Source organism: Micropterus dolomieu, linkage group LG15, assembly GCF_021292245.1.
Source record: "Micropterus dolomieu isolate WLL.071019.BEF.003 ecotype Adirondacks linkage group LG15, ASM2129224v1, whole genome shotgun sequence".
NCBI classification, from domain to species: domain Eukaryota; kingdom Metazoa; phylum Chordata; class Actinopteri; order Centrarchiformes; family Centrarchidae; genus Micropterus; species Micropterus dolomieu.
Window position 1 is genome coordinate 12,297,191 of NC_060164.1, and position 22,008 is coordinate 12,319,198.

The 22,008-nt window shown below is 40.0% G+C and overlaps 2 protein-coding genes across 4 annotated transcripts in view; both read left to right on the forward strand.

Moving 5' to 3' along the window:
* The window catches only part of dst (dystonin), a 147,200-nt gene extending 140,386 nt beyond the window's left edge, over nucleotides 1-6,814 (forward strand). The window contains exons 99-103 of the mRNA XM_046071409.1: nucleotides 1,662-1,779; nucleotides 3,858-4,039; nucleotides 4,269-4,379; nucleotides 4,960-5,086; nucleotides 5,759-6,814. Coding sequence (XP_045927365.1) covers nucleotides 1,662-1,779; nucleotides 3,858-4,039; nucleotides 4,269-4,379; nucleotides 4,960-5,086; nucleotides 5,759-6,015 — 795 coding nt within the window. The 3' untranslated portion in view covers nucleotides 6,016-6,814. The remainder of the gene's footprint in view (nucleotides 1-1,661; nucleotides 1,780-3,857; nucleotides 4,040-4,268; nucleotides 4,380-4,959; nucleotides 5,087-5,758) is intronic.
* A 92-nt stretch (nucleotides 6,815-6,906) lies between these two features.
* zmp:0000000760 (collagen alpha-1(IX) chain) lies at nucleotides 6,907-21,798 on the forward strand. 3 transcript variants are annotated; one of them, XR_006828324.1, is made up of 29 exons: nucleotides 6,907-7,223; nucleotides 8,154-8,377; nucleotides 8,907-9,018; nucleotides 10,070-10,193; nucleotides 11,203-11,596; nucleotides 11,701-11,778; nucleotides 11,873-11,968; nucleotides 12,056-12,109; nucleotides 15,116-15,169; nucleotides 15,266-15,319; nucleotides 15,401-15,454; nucleotides 15,593-15,646; nucleotides 15,734-15,787; nucleotides 15,863-15,916; nucleotides 16,305-16,358; nucleotides 16,474-16,518; nucleotides 16,618-16,671; nucleotides 16,756-16,809; nucleotides 16,903-16,956; nucleotides 17,097-17,168; nucleotides 17,246-17,281; nucleotides 17,614-17,658; nucleotides 17,747-17,779; nucleotides 18,401-18,547; nucleotides 19,032-19,208; nucleotides 19,941-20,031; nucleotides 20,668-20,739; nucleotides 20,912-20,989; nucleotides 21,281-21,343. XR_006828324.1 is itself a non-coding variant. In XM_046070317.1 (28 exons), the coding sequence occupies exons 3-28, from the start codon at nucleotides 8,940-8,942 to the stop codon at nucleotides 21,481-21,483; spliced, it is 2,292 nt and encodes a 763-aa protein (XP_045926273.1). In that variant the 5' UTR covers nucleotides 6,909-7,223; nucleotides 8,154-8,377; nucleotides 8,907-8,939; the 3' UTR covers nucleotides 21,484-21,798. The 3 variants fall into 3 exon arrangements, 2 of the variants coding, with proteins under 2 accessions (XP_045926273.1, XP_045926274.1); XM_046070317.1 differs by lacking the exon at nucleotides 20,668-20,739 and having other exon boundaries at nucleotides 6,909-7,223; nucleotides 21,281-21,798; XM_046070318.1 differs by lacking the exon at nucleotides 20,668-20,739 and having other exon boundaries at nucleotides 6,909-7,183; nucleotides 21,281-21,798.
* Nucleotides 21,799-22,008: the final 210 nt, after the last annotated feature.

The window sequence follows — 22,008 nt, forward strand, 5'->3', positions numbered from 1 at the left end:
AATGGTTATTCTTAAGATGTGTCTTGTGCCTCTTTTTTCCTCCAGATCATCATCACCTTTAATGTATTTTATCACTAGAATCACCAGTGTTATTAATTAAAATCATTCTGATAATCATGCAAGTGCAGGATTTTTAGCAGTTGAAGAGATATCATAAGATAATAGGCACTTAGCGGAGGGTCATCAGTGTTTGGTCATGTCTGCGTGTCACACTGTGGTGGATTAGACAGAACTGATTTGAACCATTCCTCATGTTGTTCACTGTGTCATTGGAGCTAGCTGCATTGGATCTGCATCAGTGTCAACGCATCCTGACTATCTGACTCGTAGTTGTAGAACGACAAAGTGCTGGATTGCAGGAGATTGCGTGTTTGTCCGCTTGATTATGATGTGAAATTGTTTTTGGCAGAAAGCATGCGGCCGTGATTGTTGTGTGTGCATTATGTTTTTGTGCCAATGCTCATGGTCATATCCAACTGGCTGACTTCTGTCTCTTATCACCTCATAAATCTTGAGCCATTCACATCCACAACATGCTCAGTGTTCCTGTGTTTGGCATGTGTGGTTTGGCCAGATGAAGGCAAATTATTATTCACTAGTGACTCCTGGTGGTGTAATAATGCGCCTTCAGTTTATGTGTTTTTTCCCAGGCTCAACCTACAGTAGTGGCAGCAAACTGGGGCCAGATACTGTCGGCATAGAGTCAGACATTACAAATAAAGATATGTCCACAGATAATACTGATATATCCTCAAATGTAAGTCGCTTTGGATAAAAGCGCCTGCCAAATGAGTAAATGTTAATGTAAAATGTAAATATATATCAGTCAGGTTTGTTTAATTGTTGTATATTCTGTGCAACTTTACAATACAATACAGGAGTTCAATTTAATTTACTATTAACTGTAACACATAGTAATACAAGGCCTGACTGATACTATAGTTTTAGGGCTGATTCTGCAATTTTTTAATAAATCTAATTCTGTGATAGTGAAATATAAGCCAGTCCACTAAACTTAGCAAAACATGATGAAGGCAAAGCTTCTAAGTTACCCTATTGTGTATATGCCAATATACAATATCTGCAATAAGCCAATAATAGCTTAATATTTTAAACAGTGAATGACGAGGTACCAGGAAATGTTAGGTATGAGAATTAAAGCAGTCAATTTAGCATGAGCTCATTTATTCTTAATGCATTTAGGAATAATACATTTGAATCACACACCCTAGCACACAGTAATATGAGAAAACCAGTTGGATTGACCTTTGTGTAACTTGTGTCTTTGAGAATAAATGTTTTTGTGTCACAATTCTGTTTGTGTAAAGCTGTGCAACATAGAAAGGAAATCAGTCCTGAAGTGGACACACGTCATCTTTGATGGCTGTTTAAAATGGCCATGGGATGTTTTGACTTATATTATAAAGTACATTAAATATACTTCCATCCATCCATCCATCTTCATCCGCTTATCCGGGGTCGGGTCGCAGGCATTAAATATACTTATATATATTAAAATATTAAATTAACTGGAATAAAATTTGATTCTCCAGACCAGTCTGGTTTCCAGTGTTGCACAGCTTCTAGCCGGCAGTGAGTGAGTGCTTATACGCAGGTCAGTGTTTTCACACATCCCCTCTGTTTTCCTCCCCCTGCTGCAGTTTGGAGACTCTCAGCAGCTTCGTCTGGTACGGATTTTACGCAGCACTGTGATGGTGCGGGTGGGAGGAGGCTGGATGGCTCTGGATGAGTTCCTGGTGAAGAACGACCCCTGTCGAGGTGAGTTCAAAAGTTCACCACAAGAAGTCACAATGCGGGTCTGATAGATTAAATGCAGAAAAACTTGTCTAGAAGGACTGAATTAATATTACAGGGTCAACATTTCCACCGCTGGGCACTACCGCTATAGGTACGCTAGACAAAGATTATTATTATTGTTACATAAGTGTTTTAGATACAGAGTGAAAATATTGTCTGTGAACAAAGGGTGGTAAATGATGATTTGAAATCAATACATCTTCTTTAGGCTGAGTATTACATACTTATATGGTATATTACTTAAAATAAAGTCAGCTAATCTGTTTCTCAGTCTTTTCACCAAAATGTCATGGTAAATGCTATTAGTGTTTCATTACTTGATATAATAATTCAGAATAACGGACTATAAAGGGATTAGTATTTCCTCAGTTCCAGATCCATCAAAGGCTTTGGAGAGTTTAAGAGTCTAATCCTCAGTTTGAATATAAGTGGAAGTAACCACTGTGACTGTCTTATCTTTTCTTTTTCTGTCTGACGATATTTTGGAATCATGTCAATGGTTATTTACTTTCTTCTTAAAGTCTGTTCTCGCTATCTTATCTTGTGCCCACGTCTAGTGCAAAAGCTTTATGTACTCCGCTTCTCTCTGCTATCCTCTGTATTAATTATGAAATTTCTGTTTTTCCTGCTAAACCTTCCTCCTGCTGAACATGATATCATTTCTTCTAGTTCATCACCATGGGAGCAAAATGTTGCGCTCGGAATCAAACTCTTCAATTACTCAGTCTCCTATAGGTTGGCAAATCTCACACATTCTCACCTTGCTCCATGAACCCACCAGTGGTATGTGTGTCTGCACATCCGAGTGTGCGCTGCTTGTATTGTTTCCTGGTGTGTACTACTGTAGCTGTGTGTAAGCGCTCACCGTGAATGGCATCCTCGTAAACCAGCCCCGCTCACAATCAACTGTCATTCATGCATGCAGTTGTTGTGTGTGAGTCGCCTGCTGTCACTTTCTCTAAGGCGCTGTTTTGGGGCTTGATGCACCACATTAGCTCCTTTTTTTCTCTCTCTCTCTCAGCATGTAACAAGCGGTTCTGAGCCAAGCATCTCTTGCAGTTTGCAGGTTTGCTTGACAGTCCAACAAACGAAAACTCTATGAAAGCTTCAAGAGATGCTTAGGCCACTATATTATTACCTGTAAATATAAAACTGTCTAACCGTCACTGGGGAAGGTGATGTAGTTACCTCTATATAACACACACAACGAAACTGAAACAGAATTTACTGTGCCGGGTTCTTTGGTTGACAGTGTGGCTTAGTGATTAAAACTATAACTGCTATACTGTAAGCCAGTTTGTTTTTAACACAACTGCTGCAAGGTTTGTTTGGGTTATTCTGTAGTTTGTGTTTCCTTGGTTTTGTAGTTCTCCTGATTTGGGCCGTTTTGGTGTGGGAGTGTTAAGGTGCAGATATTTTTTTCACCATTTGTTTAGCAGCCCAAGCAAACAATGTGTTGCTAGTTGAGAAACAAAAAGTTTATTCCACTACTGTTGCAGCAGTAATTGGACTTTTGGGACTTTAGTTGGACAAGTATGGATGAGATGTGAAACTGCATGAGTCAACTTTTATTTGAATCCTTTGTAAATCACATCCCATCATGGAAACACTTTATTTTACACGTCTGTATTTCCTAATAATTTCCCAATAACTTATTTAGAAGTTTCCTTAAAACAACTATGTAACGTGGTGCTAATTATAGGGAAACTAGTGTTCTATTGTTGCATTTCCATTGCAAAGACTTTTAGTTGCCAAAATGAAATTGTGTGAAATTTCTAATTTCTAGTTTCTAATAATGAATTAGTAATAAATAAATACATATTGGCCTGGCTTTAAATAGAGCAGCTCTTTCTAAGAAATTGTTATTCTACCTAGATAGTTAGCACCAAATCACATAGTTATTTCTAGGTATTTATTTGGAAATCAGGGCCTTGTGGAAAATAAAGTGTGAACTCACTTCATCATCAACATAAAAATGCTAATTACATTATCACAGTTGTATTTATGCAATATGGCTCATTTGGAGTGTCATTTCTTAGCTAAAGGCAGGACCAACGTGGAGCTGCGAGAGAAGTTCATCCTCCCAGAGGGAACCACTCAGGTGATGGCGAGCTTCCGCTACAGAGGCCGGCCATCATCCAGAGGAGCTTCTCCCAACAGATCCACCTCCAGTCAGAGCTGTGCAGTCCCGTCGAACCCAGCAGCGACCAGTACACTCAAGGTGAGAGGCTCCACCCTGCTGTGAGAGTTAGCTGTTGTCTTCCGTCACACTGTAGACTGATCATTCCCCACCATGATTTTCCTCTCGTTTAACTGCCTAAGTTCATGTAGTTTACATTGTTTGATTACTTTCTTGTTTAATTTTTTTGTGTTTCTTCCATGTAGTGTTTCTTGTAGTTTTTGATTTGTGAATCCATGTCTGTGTTTTTTGATTTGCCATTGTTCCCCAGACTCCCCAACACATAACCCGCAATTATGATAAGCCCTGGCTTACAAACAGCAAACCCTCCACTCCTCTTAAATCATCAGACTCCTTTGGGAGCCAAGGTTCATCCTCAGAGGTATAGTCATATACAGCATATGATGTGGAACGCTTCAGATTTATGACCCAAGTGAAATCTATAAAATATATATATCTATCTCTCTCTCTCTCTCTCTCTCTCTCTCTCTCTCTCTCTATATATATATATATATATATATATATAAATAATTGCTAGTTTATATTTCTGATTGAAGTGATTTCCTTTTTCATGACAGATCTGGAAGATGTTGGTTTTATGTGTGATTTCAGTTGGGTCGTTACACTTGAACTTATTTGATTACTAATGGGCTGAGTATTTAATTCTTGCCTAACAAAAATGTCTGTCTTTAGATGTAATCTATGCATGTACTTTTTAACTACAGGTTTACCATATAATTTGAATACTAACTGCTTCTATAAGAGATTCACCAGTAAACATTTTGAAATGATTTTTCATAATGTTTAAAACTAACTCAACAACATTTATTGTGTTTTCTGGTACAACTTGTTATGTACTTCAATTGGTAAGGGCCAAACATTTCTAAAACACTGTCTTTATACTGTGCAGTTAACTGTCATTGATCGACAAATGAAAGTAATCGAAGTTCTGTCTTTTGTAGGGTACACCAGTTCAAGGCAGCAAGTTACGTCTTCCTGGGTACTTGTCAGGTAAAGGATTTCAGTCTGGTGAGGAGGGAACCTTGATCAGCGCTGCTGTACTGAAAGCTCGAACACAAACAATAGGTGGTGAGTAGACAGCAACTTCAACTATTTATTATATTTTGATGTTTTTGGCCGACTTGCAGCTCCTTAAATGTGTGTGAGTCAAAGAGAATTCAAGGAATGAAAACAATTTTGCTGCTGTTGAAGAACAAACACCCTTTTTATATGTTTAGACAAAAAAGCATGTTGAGATTGCAATAACCTTTTCAGGGTTGAATTGTAGTCCGTAGAAAATGATACATGAAGCATGTGAGATGTCACCCAGAGGTTTTACTGCTACCTGCATGGGCCTCATGCCAGCAGCAAATAATCACTGGTAAAAGATCAACATTAAAACTCTATCAGAAGTACAACACAGTATTTAATCTAGTAAACATATACACAAAGCCCACAGTATGTAAAATGAACAGTTAGCTCATTAGTAAATCAACAGTTAGCTAATTAAAATGTTGTACCAGCAACACATTAACCTCAGACAGCTAGCATTATTTTAATGGCTAGCTTGTTAGAACTAAACTGGTGGCAAAAATATAATAAATAATATTTATTTGTCATAGCAACTGCTATGGAAGTAACGGTTGCTACTGGCACAAGAATGGCACAGCTGAAACCAACTGCCAGTGGCAAAACACTGATACCTCTACTGTTAAGGCTCACTCTAATAGTTCATTATTGTCCTTGATTTTATCTTTCTAGAGTCGAGAAAAAACTCCAGCCGACCTGGAAGTAAAGCCGGGAGCAGAGGGAGCAGTCGCAGAGGGAGCGACGCCTCCGACTTTGACATCTCAGACATCCAGTCTGTGTGCTCAGATGTGTCCGAGACAGTTGGTGACTCGACCCGGGCAACGTCGCGCTCTGCGTCCCGTCAGCACGGAGGAAAACCCTCCAAGATCCCCACTCCTCAGAGAAAAACCACTCCTACAAGCAAACTGGCCAAGGGATCCAAGCGATAGTCAGTGGCCTTGAAAACAAACAACCCAGGAGCTAGTTGCACCCTAAACACCGGACACTGGAGATATCTAACTTAAAAGACTGCAAATGTGTTGAGTGTTATTTAAATTGTTGCAAAGATGTAAAATATTCTGTTGAGAGGCAATATGGTTTAATATTATGTGAGAATGGAATGTTAATGGCCTTGTGTATTTGTTTTTAATGTATTTTATTTTTTTTGTGAAAAATGTCAAATTGTTTTTATTGTATTTTATTTTATTGATGCGCAACCTGTAGAGGTTTGACGAACACTAGAAAACCCTGGGATTGACTATGTTGTACGGTTAACTAACATTTCTAAACACACTAATGAAGGGCAACACGTGGAATAGCGAGAGTTACTGAATGTACTGTAATTTATGTATGCTGATGTTTGGAGTAGATGGTGCAATATGGTACCATTTGAGGCACTGCAATTATCTATTTAAGTGCTATGATATACTGCCAACATGCATTTAAAGGGCAATGCAATATACTACAATAAACCCCAGTAAGCACTGCAGAAACCTTTAAAAAACACTATTTAAGGCTAGTAGCAGAAACCTCGTAATCATGAAGCTTTTAAGTCCTGTTTGTTTGTGAGCAGCTGAAGCCCGTTTGTTTGACCACTTCCCAGCAGTGTGAGCATTGACCTTGAAGAAGTGCCACTCCATGTAGACATTCTCTTGTGCATCTATGTCAATGTATGGTTAATTTCGGTAGAGCTGAAATTGTTACTGTAACATTACTTTGTAATAAACCTGCTTGCAGAAAACCACCAGAGACGGGTGTGGACCACAGAATCTTTCTCTGCTTTGCTTGTTTTATCTTATTAGCCATGCTAGCAGCACAGCTCTAGTAATGTCAGTTTGTGGGTTGGTCACTTGGTCCACTACTTTGGTTCAGACTGAAATATTTCAGCAACTATTAGATGGATTGCCATTTTGTATAAACATTCATGGCTCCCAAAGGATGAATCCTACAGACATTGGTGATTCCCTGACACCTCCTCTAGCACTGGCATGAGGTTGACATTTTAGGGGTTTTAGTGAAATATCTCAACAATGTTTGGATGGATAGCCATGAAATTTGCTACAGATATTCGAGGTTCCTCGGATGGTGATGGACTGACTTTTCCTGTAGCGCCATGAGGTCATTTTCAAATTTCACATTGTAACGTTACCATCATCAGGTCAGAATCTTCATTTATTTGTTTAATAGGACTACTGGTTTATGATGAAATACCTTAAAAACTAATAAACCTCCCCTCTGTCGCTGCTGTACTTTGTGTCAAGTGCTAATTAGCATATGTTAGCATGCTGACAAACATGGTAAATATAGTAAACTATGCTAAACAGTGCGTTAGCATTGTCATTGCGAGCATGTTAGCCCGCTGATAGCATGCCTGTAAACTCCAGTCTTATTTTCTCTTCATGTTCTGTCCCTTACCCTATGTCTCTATCTCCCATTTTCTGTCTTTCATGCTGCTGAACGAACGTAATTAAATGGGCTTTAAATGTTGCCACAATGCTTAACACAAGTTTAAGAAAGACATTTATTGGGTAATTGGACAATTAGATAAGCAGTCTCTTACACAGTAAAATGATCAAAAACTCGCTTGAATTATAAAACTTTAAAGACTTTTTTTTCCAATTTGTATTCATATATTGATCCTGTTATCTACTGTGTATTTGTGTTATCCAGCAGTCTTTCCCAAACATTTCCCTATAGCCTGATTATTAGATGCAGTGTGGTGGTTTAGGTTGAAGGTGTGGTCTACTCTGGGTGGAATGTTTGGAGAGCATCTTGTGTTTAGCTGTGACATACTACATCTTTCTCTCAGTGAGCCTCTGCACATGATAAAACACTGTGTGAGTATTGTAATGCAATCATAGAAGTTTCTTCAAGAGTCCCCACAGAAGTCCTTTTTCTAACCTGTGGATGTGTAAACTGTGTAAAGAGACACTGCACAGTGTAACACAAAAACTTGTTTTGACAGCTGCATTAAACAAGACTTGGCGATAGTATAGGCTTATTCTTCAACCTTGCTGTGATTTTCTTGCTTTAACCTACATAAAGGGCCTTAATGTGATGACTCAGATATACTGGACTTGTACTGTAGGTGTAACTGGCCTATGAGAAGAGACAGATCCCCTGGGGACCAAAGGTGGAGTGGAGCTCAGGGGTCAGGCTCCTGTGAGACCCAGAGCTTCTAGTTTGAATGGTCCTCCTGTTCAGCTCAAACACTGGCCCGGGGATGGCACTTTAGAGCGGGATATATCCTCACACCAGGAACTGGAAAAGATCCATCTGCAGGAGCCCTGGGACTTTCTTCCTCAGGAATATGTGAGTAATTACAACATTTTGTGTAATTCTCTTATATTTAAATACATTTTATGAAGGCAGTTGGAAAATAGATGAAACAGGGTTATGATGTCAGGTTGCTAATGAAACAGGACAATGTAGTTTGATGAGTTGTGTATGTTACCTAAAGATTAGTGTAACTGTTTTCTAATTTGGTGAAACTTGATAATGTTTGCATGCAAATAATACTTTTATAGGAAGATAATCTTATCATAGAATATTGTTTTAAAACTTTAGGAGTCATTTTTTATAAAAGTGATAAAAATATTTGATATATAAAAGCACTTAAAAGGATAGTTTCACTAGTTCTGATTTGGTATTAGGTTACACCATAAAATGTAGTTGGTCAATAATGTTTTTTTTCTTTTCATTTTTCTAAATCTTTAACATTCATGCATAGAAATGTATAATCTATGAAAAGACTAACTTCTATTGAACAGCCTACTGTATACCCAAATATCAGTTAATCGGATTTATTGAATTACTGACTCCTTTAATTGCTGTACTACAGGCACTTATAGCCCCTGACTTCAGACATTTGAAAATGCCAGCCTCCAAAGATAAGTTGGTGTTTGCAGCACTCTTTGCCATCTTGGGACTGACCCAGTGTCAAAAGTTGCCAAGTAAGTTGGACATTTTTCATATTTGACGACTACAGCATATTTCCAACGGCATAAAACACTAAAACTGGATCATGGACCTACAATACGCTGTGTCTGTAGAGTTGTGTGAGGCTTGACTTGATATAAATGCTACTGATATCTTTGCCAGAACACTCCTGTTAAAGACATATCTACGTACCTCACTGATATAAAACATTAGTGACAATAATCAAATATCATATTGATTATCTGCTGTGATTAGGTTTTCTGGTTGAATACTGTACTACCTGACAAAACCAGCAGATGCCAGTGTTTGTCAGCTCATAGTCCATTGTTTGTCCTCACAGCAGTTGATCCAGTATTGTATTTCCTGCTCTCAGTGCCTCAGGTCAGAGAGGTCATCCTATGGTTAAGCTAGGACATAAAACCTTGAAGCCCTGAAACTGAGTGTCCCTGTTACTATGAATAAACACAATGTTTATTCAATCCGTCCTACCCACGGATAAAACGGTCCATCAGCAGAAATAGTAGGAGCAGTTAAGAAAAACAATTGACCGTAACATGTATTATTGGCCTATCAACTGTAATACATGGCAGTGAAACAAGACTGCAGATGTTCGTCACAGACAGCAGGTGATTTCACAGAAAAATCTCTCTGCATACTTGCTCTCTTTAACAGAAAATGGGTAACTTGTTAACATGCCACAGTTTCAGGTTTTTCTACTTGAGTCATAACTTATGTAACCAGAATCTTTCACCAGCTTCCATCCACCCATTTTAACCTCGCAGGAAACACTACAGCCATGCTGATCTCATTCACACTGCAGCACAAAGCGTCCAGTGATTAGAATTCAGTAGCCTGATCCGCCCATGATAGAAAATAAACAGCCTCTGATGTTAATGTGTTTAATGAATTACCTCATTGTACCTATGCCATTATTAATGACAATGAGTAATGCAACCATTTAAAAAATCAGTGATATCAGTGCTGACATAAGATTTAGAAGCAGTCCAGCACCATTGATGCTGACTCACTGTGTCGTCAAACTAAGCTCAGTGTTTGTGCTGTGAGGTTTTGACCTGCTAGAGGAGTTTCGTGTGCCTGAGTCGAGAGGAGTGAGGAGAGTGGACGGCTCTCAACCTGAGGTGATGGCCTACCGTGTCAACCCCTCTATCCATCTCCGGAGGACCATGAGGTACAGTAGTAGACTGCCTGAGCCCAGTAAATTTAAATGAAGCTGGACAATGATTAAAGAGTAACTGAACACAGGATGAAAATCTTGTTTTTGCTGTGGTTTAACTTCACCTGGCTGCAGTGATTTAGAGGTGTACTCCAGGGTGCGCACTGTTACATCACTTTTGGGTTTTTTGGGTTACACTTCACAAATATTCTTCAAAAGGTAACTTAATACCAGGCTGAAAAGCAGTTTTGCACCTGTAACCCCACCCAAGAATGATGTCACAGGGTCCTGGGGTCCTGTACCTCACTACAGCAGGACGAGAGGAGAGGTTTAAGCACTTAAGGTGTTCATATGTGAGCTTTGATAGCGCATCCATATGAAAGTGATGTATTTCATATCTTGAAAGTAAAACATTATAACACTATAGCAAAGTTTATCAGAACAAGTCCAAGTCCATTGATAAAGTTTTTAGTAATGCTAGATTGTTGGCTCTAGCAGTTTTGGCATGGTGGTCTGTCCACCACTTTGATCCACACTGACAGACCTCCACGACTATTGAATGGCTTGCATTAGCATGCTAATACATTCAAATAAAGTGGTTAACATGGTAATGCTTACACTCGCTAAACATCAACATATTAGCAATATTGATGTTAGCATGTAGCTCACCTCTGTGCCTCAAAGAGCTGCTAGCATAGGTGTGGTTTGTCTTATTTTCCTTTGAACTCATTCCCTGACAATGAATGCAGAGTTGCCTGTTGAGGTAAGTGAAAGTGTGCTTTGTTTAAATTGATGAAACAAATAATGGTTGTCTGCTGTGTAATGCATTATGAAAAAAGATTTCACAGGTCATATGCTAATGTGGAATTTAAACATAAAATTCAAGAAGCTCTGTTTCTACTTATTCTTGTTCTTATAAAACAAAACCCCAGTGCTCCTACAAAGCCCTCAATTGTTGTTTTGTGAGGAAAGTCGCCTCTCTTTGATATGATCCAGCTCTCTAAACCTCCCTCTCGTGCCACAGTGATGTGTATCCAGATGGGCTTCCCTCCGACTACTCCGTCATTGCAACATTTAAGGTGACCAAGGACACTGGCAAGAAATCCTGGGACCTGTGGCAGGTTAGCGACCCCAGCGGACGAGAGCAAGTTGGTCTGCGTTTCCAAGGTGATACGCGCTCTTTAGACTTCTTCTACACCAGCCCCCATGGGAACCAGATGCTGAGGACCTTCCATGGTATTGAAAAATTGTTTGACGGGGAGTGGCACAAGTTGGCGCTGAGTGTAAAGGGCAGCAAGGTGAAGCTGCTAATAGACTGTGAAGAGGTCAGTGTAGAGTCTATTGATGAGCCGAGGCCAGTCATCCACCGAGGGTACACCTCCATCGTCAAGCGGGCTGTAGGAGATCGCTCTGTGTCTGTACGTTGTCAGCTTGGATTTTTACATCTCTAAAGTAATATTAAAACTTCTTTTGATTTGGGATTCAACTTTCATTTCTCATATAATCTCTTGTCTTTCTCCAGGTGGACCTGCAGCAGATGGAGGTGTCATGTGACCCAGAGCAGGCCTATTCAGAGGGCTGCTGTGAGCTCTCCAGTGTGGTGAGTCAGCTCACATTCAACATGGTTTCACTCCCTCTGTTGCTGATGTGTGTGTAGTTTTAAAACCGTTGTCTCACCTTTCTGTCCATGGCAGTGTGGAGGGTATGCAGAGATCGGCCTAACAGCTGGAGGACCGTCCTGCAAATGTATAAACGGACAACCGGGCATTCAAGGACCTCCGGGGCCAAAGGTGAACGCACATGTACAGTGACAACTAGCTGAACATACTATTAAGAAAAGTTAAATCTGTGCTGACATATTTTTTATTCTTCTGCAGGGTCACAGAGGTCTTCCAGGTGAACCTGGAGACTCTGGAAGACTTGGGAACTGGGTAAATAAATCTACAATATGTCTTTCAGTCATGCAAATATAGAACCTTATGTTATGCTGGATGAAAGCATGCTTACTTGGTGTATTATTAGCGTTAGCAGCATCCCCTTTCTCCCGCTGCACAATAAAGAGTTAAACTGAATTGTGGGTGAGTGACATTGTAAAACTTTCACACGCGAGACAGCAGCGAAGCTGTGGAAAATGGCAATAGAAGTACAACTGAGACACGACAGGATGGAAACAGATCTGGGAGCAGAAGCGCTTAGCGATAGTAAACATAAGAGCTCCTCTCATACTTTAAAATCTCATGTCCGCTTTGCAAAAGATTTAGGAGGAATCCGGGATAAACACAAACCAATACGGATGCGACAGTAAATTTGTTTTTGTTGTTCTGAAATAGCCATTTCCAGCTTACAACAAAGGCCCTGCTTGTTTAGAATACAGGATTTAACTCAAACTGGCAAATGATCACAGGGTTTCTAATGGTTTTGCTTTTCCATTTGGAAGAATCTGAGCCAAAGGTAATGAATCCCACACCCGGGAAAACCAGGCAGTTGAGCAATAACCATACCCACCAAGTGTCTGGTAATGTGTGTGACATTTCTCAGATGTTTTGTTTCTTAAATTGTTTTATTTCTGTGGATAAGGGTAATTTATTCACCACAGGAAGACCAAATTGTGAAGGAAAGGTCTGGGCAAATGATAATGAACAAATTATTCTGCTGCAGGAGCCAGTTGCACATCAATGAGTGAACACATACACTCACATTTCCAACCTTCAGGGAGCAGCAGACATGATTATTTCCACTTTAAATTTATGACTTGTTAATCTCTTTGATGCTTAGCAGTCAGTTATGTTGGAGCAGATCTAAGAGTCTTTTAAAGACAGTCCAAAGGACATGTGTTTAAAAAAGGACGATTGTTTTTATATGTATGGATGATGGTTTGGCATTTATCATGCTCTTTGCATTCAAGGAAATCCCCCATTCTGCCCAGAGCAAACACATGTATGCCTGTAGACCCATGTACACTCGGAGTACATTTCCAGAGCTGTACATGCTATATATTGATGTCCCGAATTCCAGCTGTAGCTCATCTGGGAGAAAACATCTGCCTTGTGTAACTCGTTAGAGTTTTGACCTCCTGCCAGCTTGTGAATCACAGAGCCCCAACATGTTTATCTCCTCCCCTACTGGCATCCAAGGAGGGCATTTCCTGGCATAGATATATGAACTGTCCATCTCAGGTTGTGGGTGGTCCTTTGCTTGTCGGAGCTATGCCGTCTTAGAAACGTTGTAAAATTCACGGTCATGCCTCTCGGCGTACTGTCGGCCATCTCTGAGGTTAGCCTCTGCCCAGCTGACTCTGCTTAAAAACAGTGTTAGGTGAGATGGTCAAATAAACTGACAACACAAAACCATCCTGGCCTTGTTTAATCTGTTTGTTGACTCAGTGAAACACAGCCAAGTGGAAAACACGTTTCCTTCTACTACTGAGGAAGTCAGCATCTGTGCAAACAATACTGGTCCATTTTCTTGTATATATGACTAATGTTTCCTGATGAATATGCTTGTGTATATTTTCCACTGTGACTAATATGACATTTATAGTATTAAACTGAATTATCCTCATTTTGTCATATGATTTGGACAGCTTATGCTTAAAGTAATAGTTTGACACTTTGGGAATACATTTACATGAGACGATCAATACCACTCTCATATCTGTGCAGTAAACACAAAGCTACCGTCAGAAGACAGTTAGCTTAGCATAAAGACTAAAAGCACGGGAAAAGAGCTAGCCTGGCTCTGATAGCAAATATACCTACCAAGCTGGTAGGTATATTTGTGGTTAATACATGGTGATTAAGCTAATCACCATGTATTAACCACAAATTGTTGTTGTTTTTACAGTGTGGTTTTGTACAGATTTAACAAACAAGATATTCATGTACATTAGTGGGCTTTAGAGGTGCTGCTGGCACTGGCTCCTGGCTAGCTTTATATTTAAAGGAATAATGCAACACTATGGGAAATATATTTTCTTGCCTTTTTAGCCAAGAGTTAGATGAGAATATTAATACAACTCTCATGTCTGTCTGTTAAATATAAAGCTACAGTCAGCAGCTGGTTAGCTTAGCTTAGCACAAAGACTGAAATTAACTGGAAACTGCTAGCTTGGCTCTGTCCAAAGGTAAGTGCAGCTCTTCTTTGTCCACCTAGGAATACTGGGATAAATTTTTTATTGTGTTAGATGTTATATCTGCCTATATGATGTATGTATGTATGTTGTAAAGCTCACAAATTAATGCTAATTATATTTATATTGTAATATATTTATTTGTTTATTTAAGAATAATGTATAATGTAATTTACAAAAACCAAAGTGTAATAATTGCAATTTATGGTTCTAGGGGGGTTATGTGTTGACTACTTCTTGCCAAGGTGCAGTGACCTCCTGTAGTCTTGTCGTCACTGTCATAAATATTTTTTTGTATGGCTTAAACAAACAAGATGTAACATGTTAATCAGTGAGCCTTAGATGTGCCCTTTGCTGGATTTTGTTGTTGTTGGACAGAACCAGGCTAGCTGTTTCCTCCTGTGTCCAGTCTTAATGTTAACTTAAGCTCATCTTTTGGCTTGAGGTTTACCATGCAAGCGAGAATGTATCTAACTCTTGGCAAGACAGCAAATTAGTGTTTTTCCCAAAATGTCGAAACATTCCTTTAAAACATTTCTCTCTCTTTGTTCGCCGTCTGTCTTGCTGTGATGACTGCAGGAAAATCAACAGCTACTTCCAGAGGGAGCAACTGCTGTCATGTCTAAACAGTTTCTCTGACTGATGCATCCCAATTTGAATCTCCCTGAAGTCATCAGTGACTTTCTCTCAGTGGAAACAGTTGCTAACGGTCACATTTTACGCTCTATCTCTCAAGCCCGTCCATTCACAAACAAAAAGCTGTAGTGCAACAACTCTTGCTTGTGATTAAATCTGACTTGTTTTCCAGGGGATCAGGGGAAACACAGGAGACTACGGCAACATTGGCGAGACAGGCCCAAAGGTAAGGTCTGCCTTTATGTGCTCCTATCAGTGTTACACTTCAGTTTCGCTCGTTCTTAAGATGCATTAATGAAACCTCACATACACACGTCCTCAGGGGGAAGAAGGAATCAAAGGCGAGAAAGGAACGAGAGGACTCTGGGGCCAAGTGGTAATTTATTACACTGAGATTCATTATTTTCTTTACCCTGAAATGTTACAAATCTGCATTAATGAGATGTTGTGTTAACAGGGAGACAGAGGTCCTAAAGGGCTGAAAGGATTAAAAGGGGCAGCAGGCTTCAAGGTAAACGTCGCTGCTGTTTTCAGGCTTTAATTGGACCTGTTTAATTAGGCAGCCAACTAATGAAGTTAGAGACTTTCAGTTTGTTGTTAAAGTTGTATAACAGAGCATTTAATGTTGACATTTTGACTGCAATTAAAGGGAGTTCGTGGGCCACCTGGAGACATCGGAGAGACTGGGAAACCAGGAAAAGTTGTAAGTTAACCTTTAAGACGCAGCAGTAAGCCCTTTCACAAGTCATTATGTAATTACTGTATTACTAACATTTTGGCCTCCTTCAAGGGTGCTAAAGGCAAAAAAGGATATGAAGGGATTCCCGGGTTTCAAGGAGTTAAGGTATTTACATTTCCTCCTTACACTGTCTTCTTTTTATCCAGATATTGTGATTTAATCATGCTTTTATTTTTTTAGGGAGAAAAGGGGGCCACTGGTAAAATGGGGCGTGCTGGGCCCAGAGGAAAGCAGGTGGGTTGTTGTGGGATTCCCTGCTCCGTAATCCATAATAAGACACTCTGAATTCTTTGTCCGTTACCTTCAAAATCCTCTCATGGAGAGCCAGTGAATAATTTTTTAATGTAGTAAAAACACTGGAATAGAGCTATGTTTTTGGCTTATGTGCCGTCTCCATAAACAGCATTAGTTCATGTGGACAGATTTTGGCTGAGATTTGGGGGCCTGAAATAGATCAACATAAGCTGGTGAGTCACTGAAAGAAGAGCCTCGACTGCAACGATAACCTACGCTGATGTATGTGAAGGAAGGCTCCCTGGTTCACCATGTGGCTTACTGAAGGAAATGTGCTGCCTATGATAGAAAATCTTAACTTATGTTTCTTCAAATGATGATTTGACAGGGTATCGTGGGAGATCCTGGAGAGAGGGGATCATCAGGAGAGAAGGGGAAGCCTGTATGTATTTGTTTGATTTGACTTACACCAGCATATGAACATCACACACACATTTCAAAATGCGTCCCTTTGAATTTTGATGGATATGTTTTTTATCTGAACTTGTGAAAACTAGGGGACCCAAGGACCTACGGGCCGAGGCGGCACCATCGGACCGAAGGTGATTCAATGCTGATACACCCAGCCCCTCACACCTGAGTGTTCTTTTGCACTCCTAAAATGGTTTATCTGTCTTATAATAATGAATGTATTTCCCCAGGGTATTATTGGAGATCCGGGCATACCAGGCAGAGATGGTGATCCAGGAATAGAGGTATTACATTCTGCTGATAATGATATCTTAATGGTTAATTTTAGAAGCAGTGTATTGTTATACGTGTCATGTATTTCTTCACAGGCTTATCAAGGACCACAAGGTCTCAGTGGAAAACTTGGACGAAGTGGAGCAAAGGTACTGAACTTTGAACTTGTTTGGTTTTGTAAATGAATGTGCAATTGAGTTGTATTTGGCAGATTAATTTGTTGTGGTTTGTGTCTTTTACAGGGAGAGAAAGGCACCCTTGGGTCAGCAGGAGAAATGGGTCCCCAAGGCCGAACTGTAAGTCACTTTTTTCAGTCACTGAAGACAAGCGTATGATACATTTTGTACATAAAGTACTTTGCCATCTTAAAGGAAAACATACCTACAAAGAATAAAGCAGTCCCTTAGGTCGGTTTAATAAATGTTTTATTCTCGAGGGCCCAACAGGTTACAAAGGTTCTGCAGGGAAGCCAGGAAGACCGGGATTTATCGGTCCACCGGGACCTACTGTAAGTCCTCCAGATGAATTTTCTAAACTCTTTCAAACTCTAGTTCATTTTCTTCAAGCCATGTCATCTCTTCGCAGGGACACGTGGGTGTGCCTGGAAAACCAGGACCCAAGGTAACCCATCCTCATCCATTACCTATCATTTAATGCCACAATTAGACATTCAAGACATATTTACTGGTTCATGAGTTAAATGAAATCATACCATTCAGAATCAATAGATGTTTTCGGTTCCCCAACCAGAATTTTTACTTTGAGGTAACAGTTAAACATAAATAAAGGTCAAAGGAGATACTAAGCAACTTGCCTACCTAATCCAAATCCGAAATCCTCTGCACAGCAGTGTAATGCAGTCCGTTGGTGGTCGAGCTATACTGTGGCCTGACTGAGACCTAAAATTACTTCAAGCTTCTAAACACTGTTTATTTTTCATTTGCCTTGTGTAGGGTGACACAGGAATCCAGGGAATCCAAGGAGTTAAAGGGGCACAGGTGCTGCCTTAAACATTTCATCCTCTCTGCCCGGCATTACATCCTCTTCACGTTTTTTTTCCTAACATAACTTTGTTCTTTTTTAAAGGGGGGAAAAGGTGTTAAGGGCCCAAAAGGAAAGGTGAGCTGTGATTCTGTTGTTAGAGGTTCAGTGACAAATCTTAACTGATGAAATGAGTACCACTACATACTACCACGTCAGACAATCAGTCAGTCATCAATGTATTGGTTAGAAAATGCTGCATTTGTCACATTCTCTGTTTGCAAACTGAACAGTCTAAAAAAATCTAATATCAATCCAGCAAATAATGTTCCAAACATCTGTGGATGTGATGAGGGCAGTGAACGCCCACAATTGCACCAAAATGCATATTGCACATTTTCCACATGTTCATATGTATAACGTACATATACGTTCCCAGTTTGTGTATGCATTCGTCTATTATACTTTAATTGCAGGTCTAGTGTATTTCATTCTTTATTCTGGTCACCAAAGTTGTTTAATTTTTGCATGTCTACTAATATTTACTTTTACCGCTGAGATTTTGTTACTTGCTAGTTTGCTTAACTGTCTATAAGTCTGTTAGATACTATGTTTTATATGACACAATAAGCGGTTTAAGCTGTTAATGCTTTCTTTGCAGTTTGTGTCCATGCAAAAGTGATTTCTCGCTGTATTTTGATGGATGCACTGGCTCTGTCCTGAATCCAGTCCTGCTGATGTTGTTAAACTGCTCTGTAGGTTGGGGACAGGGGTGGGCAGGGGCCTCAGGGAGGACGGGGGAAGCGCGGCCCGGTAGGCCCACCTGGACGCTCAGGTCCTGTCGGAGTCAAGGGGGTTCGAGGTGAAGGAGGACCAGATGGCTTTCAGGGCCCCCCTGGTCCACCAGTAAGTAAAATACAAGCCTCTGATTCTTTTGTGTTTTTTGGCTGATAACACAAACATTACAGCGCTATAGTGTAGAGTAGCACCGCTCTTCAGTCTCTACTATAATTGGCACTTTATCTATCTGTGATCAATCACAGAAACAGCAGAGTAATCATTTGCAGTAGCAGTTACACTGACTGGCACACACACCCACACAGGCACACACACACACACACAGTGTTTGCTAACAACTTTGGTGTCAAGAACACGTTTAAACAGTTTCACATTAGCCTGTAGTTAGCAGTGACTCACAGCAAGGGTTTCATTTAGTGTGGCTATAAATCCATAATGAGCCTCAGGGAAAATTGTTGGCTTCATTTGTTCATTGCATTTCCTCTGAGAGGCAGCCATTGCTTCAGCATGCCCTGTCTTGTAATATTCCATATTACATGTCCCACAGTTGGGTCACTTCCAGTGATGGATGTGGTAATGATTTGTTGCACAGGGCCCGACCCTCCCTGCTCAACATGTGATTGAGGTTTGTAAGCAAGTGGTCCTGGAGCAGATGTCCACCTTTGCCAACTCAGTGAAGAGGACGTGTGCTGCAGTTTGTCCTCTCTATGGGGACGTGCCCATGGGCGCCCCTGGTCCCCCTGGACAGAAAGGACCCCCCGGACCTCCTGTGAGTTTTACAGTTCGGTTGTGTTCTCCATAGACAATCTAGGGACTTTTTACAAAATCACTGCTTCAGGTGCCGCCTCACCTCCTGTAGACCTTTACAGGAGACACAGCACAGCACATTCTCCATACATTGTTGGTCTTTGTCTCCCTGCCAGAGTAAAATGCAAACACATGCAAGGGTCTGGACTGGACTAAGGGAGCTGAAGTATTTGGCAGAAAAGCTTGGAATGAAAACATGACGATTTTCCACGTCTCCATGAGGACAAATAAGGAGTCACAGACTAGACACTTGGTCTGTGTTGAATGGTTTTTGGAGAGTATCATGGCTGTCCTTGGATTGGAAAGCCTTTTCCACATTATTATACAGTGTACAACAGATTCATGTTCCACAACTTCTTTAATCACCAAGAACTCTCAGGCTGTAAAATACTCTTAAAGCAATGACTTTATAAAAATATTCCACTATATTAGATTATGGCCGGTAAGCCTCATGTTGTGGTGTTTAATGCCAAACCAAGAACAGAGATGTACCAGTACTGTACAATGTTTTCCCAACAAAGTATTATATAATCAGCCAAATAAATCTTTTCAGTGTTTGTGCAAAGAGCTGGTCAGAAGGAAATGGAATCTCAATTCATGGCTTGAACTAAGACAAAATAAAACACTGCAAGGTTTTTACTGAAAATACACAAAAAAGATTAACAATGTATTTTCCTATTGATGGTGTTGTCAGGGTGACCCCGGTAATGATGGTGTTGATGGAGAAGTGGGCCTGCAGGGATTCTACGGAGAAGCCGGAGAGCTGGGCCGCCAAGGAGAAACAGGTGTGGAAAACAAACCTGACAGGTTGTATTTATGAACTTCCTTAACACCAAAACTATAATCATAAAGCCAGCGCTTGCTTTAGGAAGGACCATAAATGCGCTAAATCACTCTGTAGTCATTTGCTCTATTGCTGAGACAAATTTATAATTACTGACTGACAAAATGTATATTAAAGGGTAATAAAAAACAAAACTACTCATTATTATCCATTTTACATTATAGAATTATTATTTCTGTTGCATTTTCATGTAAGCAGCATTTTAACGCTGTAGCTAATTTAAACTCTTTCACATACTGTTGGGTAGTTTAACCTATAAGGAAGCTTCATATCTTATGAGCTCATCATGTTTTATATCATGTTTTTAATTCATAATCTGCAAGGTAACTATAGCTATCAGATAAATGTAGTGAAGTAAAAAGTACAATATTTCAGTGTAAAATGGAAAAAAAGTTAAAACTGCACTTAAGTGCAGTACTTGAATGAATGTATTTAGATTCTTTCCACCGTGGGAAAAAAAACACCTAACTACGTTTCATCATGAGCTGCATTGTTTAAAACTGCCAATTTAAATACTGCATCGCGCTTTAAAACCTGTAGGCTAACATGTATATTCTTGGCTGTAATTTATGGTTAGAGGCCTGAGGATGATGTCACACTCATGCTACGTTCCTGTGCCAAGCCAATGAAATCGAAGAATATTTACAAGGTGTTTTGAACACTTATTTAACAATGATCTCAGTAACACATACAGCTTTTAATCAACATGTATGCGCGTTCTCGCTCCCAGGGAATAGCATTTCAGCCTGTCTGCTGTCATTGTTGCTAAGAGACCAATGTGTGTGTGTGTGTGTGTGTGTGTGTGTGTGTTTGGCTTGCAGGTGACAGAGGAGAGCAAGGTGATAAGGGGCCCAAGGGTTACGGCCTAACTGGCTACACCGGAGACCAGGGACCAATGGGTAAATTCATCTTTGAATAATTAATGTGGTTTGATGATTTGGTTAAAAAGAGGAACACATCTGGGCCTGTGCATTATTTTACAAATTATATTCAGCCGAGTCTGCGCCTCATATCCCAGGAAAGGCGAGAGGAGATGTGTTACTTTAGGAGGAGTGTGGCATTTGCCAAAAAATAAATTATTTTTTCTCTGTAAATGTTCTGTTCTTGGAATCTGTGAAAACAGTCTTACTCAGCTAACTGAGCAGACAGAGAGGCCCGAAGACTAAACAACATTTTTGCCTCAATCACAGGTCAGCGTGGACGTCCTGGCAGAGCCTTTAACGGCCAGCCAGGGAAGCAGGGTGAGAGGGGACACGTAGGCCGGCCTGGACTCAGGGGCCACGCAGGTCTCAGAGGGCCTCCAGGTGTTTGTGTCACCTCTGGGTGTGCTCAGCTGAACTCCACCAGTGGGCAACCTCAGCCAGCACCACGGAGATTGAGGAATCGCCCGTAGAAGAAAAAACGAGGCTATGTGTGGACAGTGAATTGAATATTGGGTTTAAAAGAGGACAAAACATGGTAGATTTGTTAATATGTGTTTGTTCAAATAAACTGACGTTTTCATGTAAATATGCTTCCCAACTGAAACCTGAGCTGAACTTCTGGAAACAGTTTGATACAAGGTTACCAAAGACACACTCTCTGTGATTTGAGAGTGGTAACAAAATATATTTGTATAAAAGACATCATTTATTTAAACTGATTTCACAAGTCTGAGTTGTCTTCAACAATCTGTTCTTTATAATAAAAAATTCAAAAATGATATAAATGTTTGTTTTAGACTACTGTGTGAAAGCCTAATTTAGGCTCATGATCACCATCATGTCTGTCATGGAATCTGAGAGCCAGTTTTATTACAAAAAAAAAATATGCCGTACTGTTTGAAGCGCATGAATATCACTTATATAATGTTCTAATACTTGCAAATTATTTAAAACTCTCAGGAACTGTGCAGCTCAGAATTGTCTTTAATATTTCC

Coding starts and splice junctions, on each gene's coding strand:
- zmp:0000000760 (XM_046070317.1), top strand. CDS start 8,940: ATGCCAGCCTCCAAAGATAAGTTGGTGTTTGCAGCACTCTTTGCCATC. Junction 9,019..10,069: donor CCAGTGTCAAAAGTTGCCAA/GTAAGTTGGACA, acceptor TTGTGCTGTGAG/GTTTTGACCTGCTAGAGGAG. Junction 17,780..18,400: donor TTAAGGGCCCAAAAGGAAAG/GTGAGCTGTGAT, acceptor ACTGCTCTGTAG/GTTGGGGACAGGGGTGGGCA.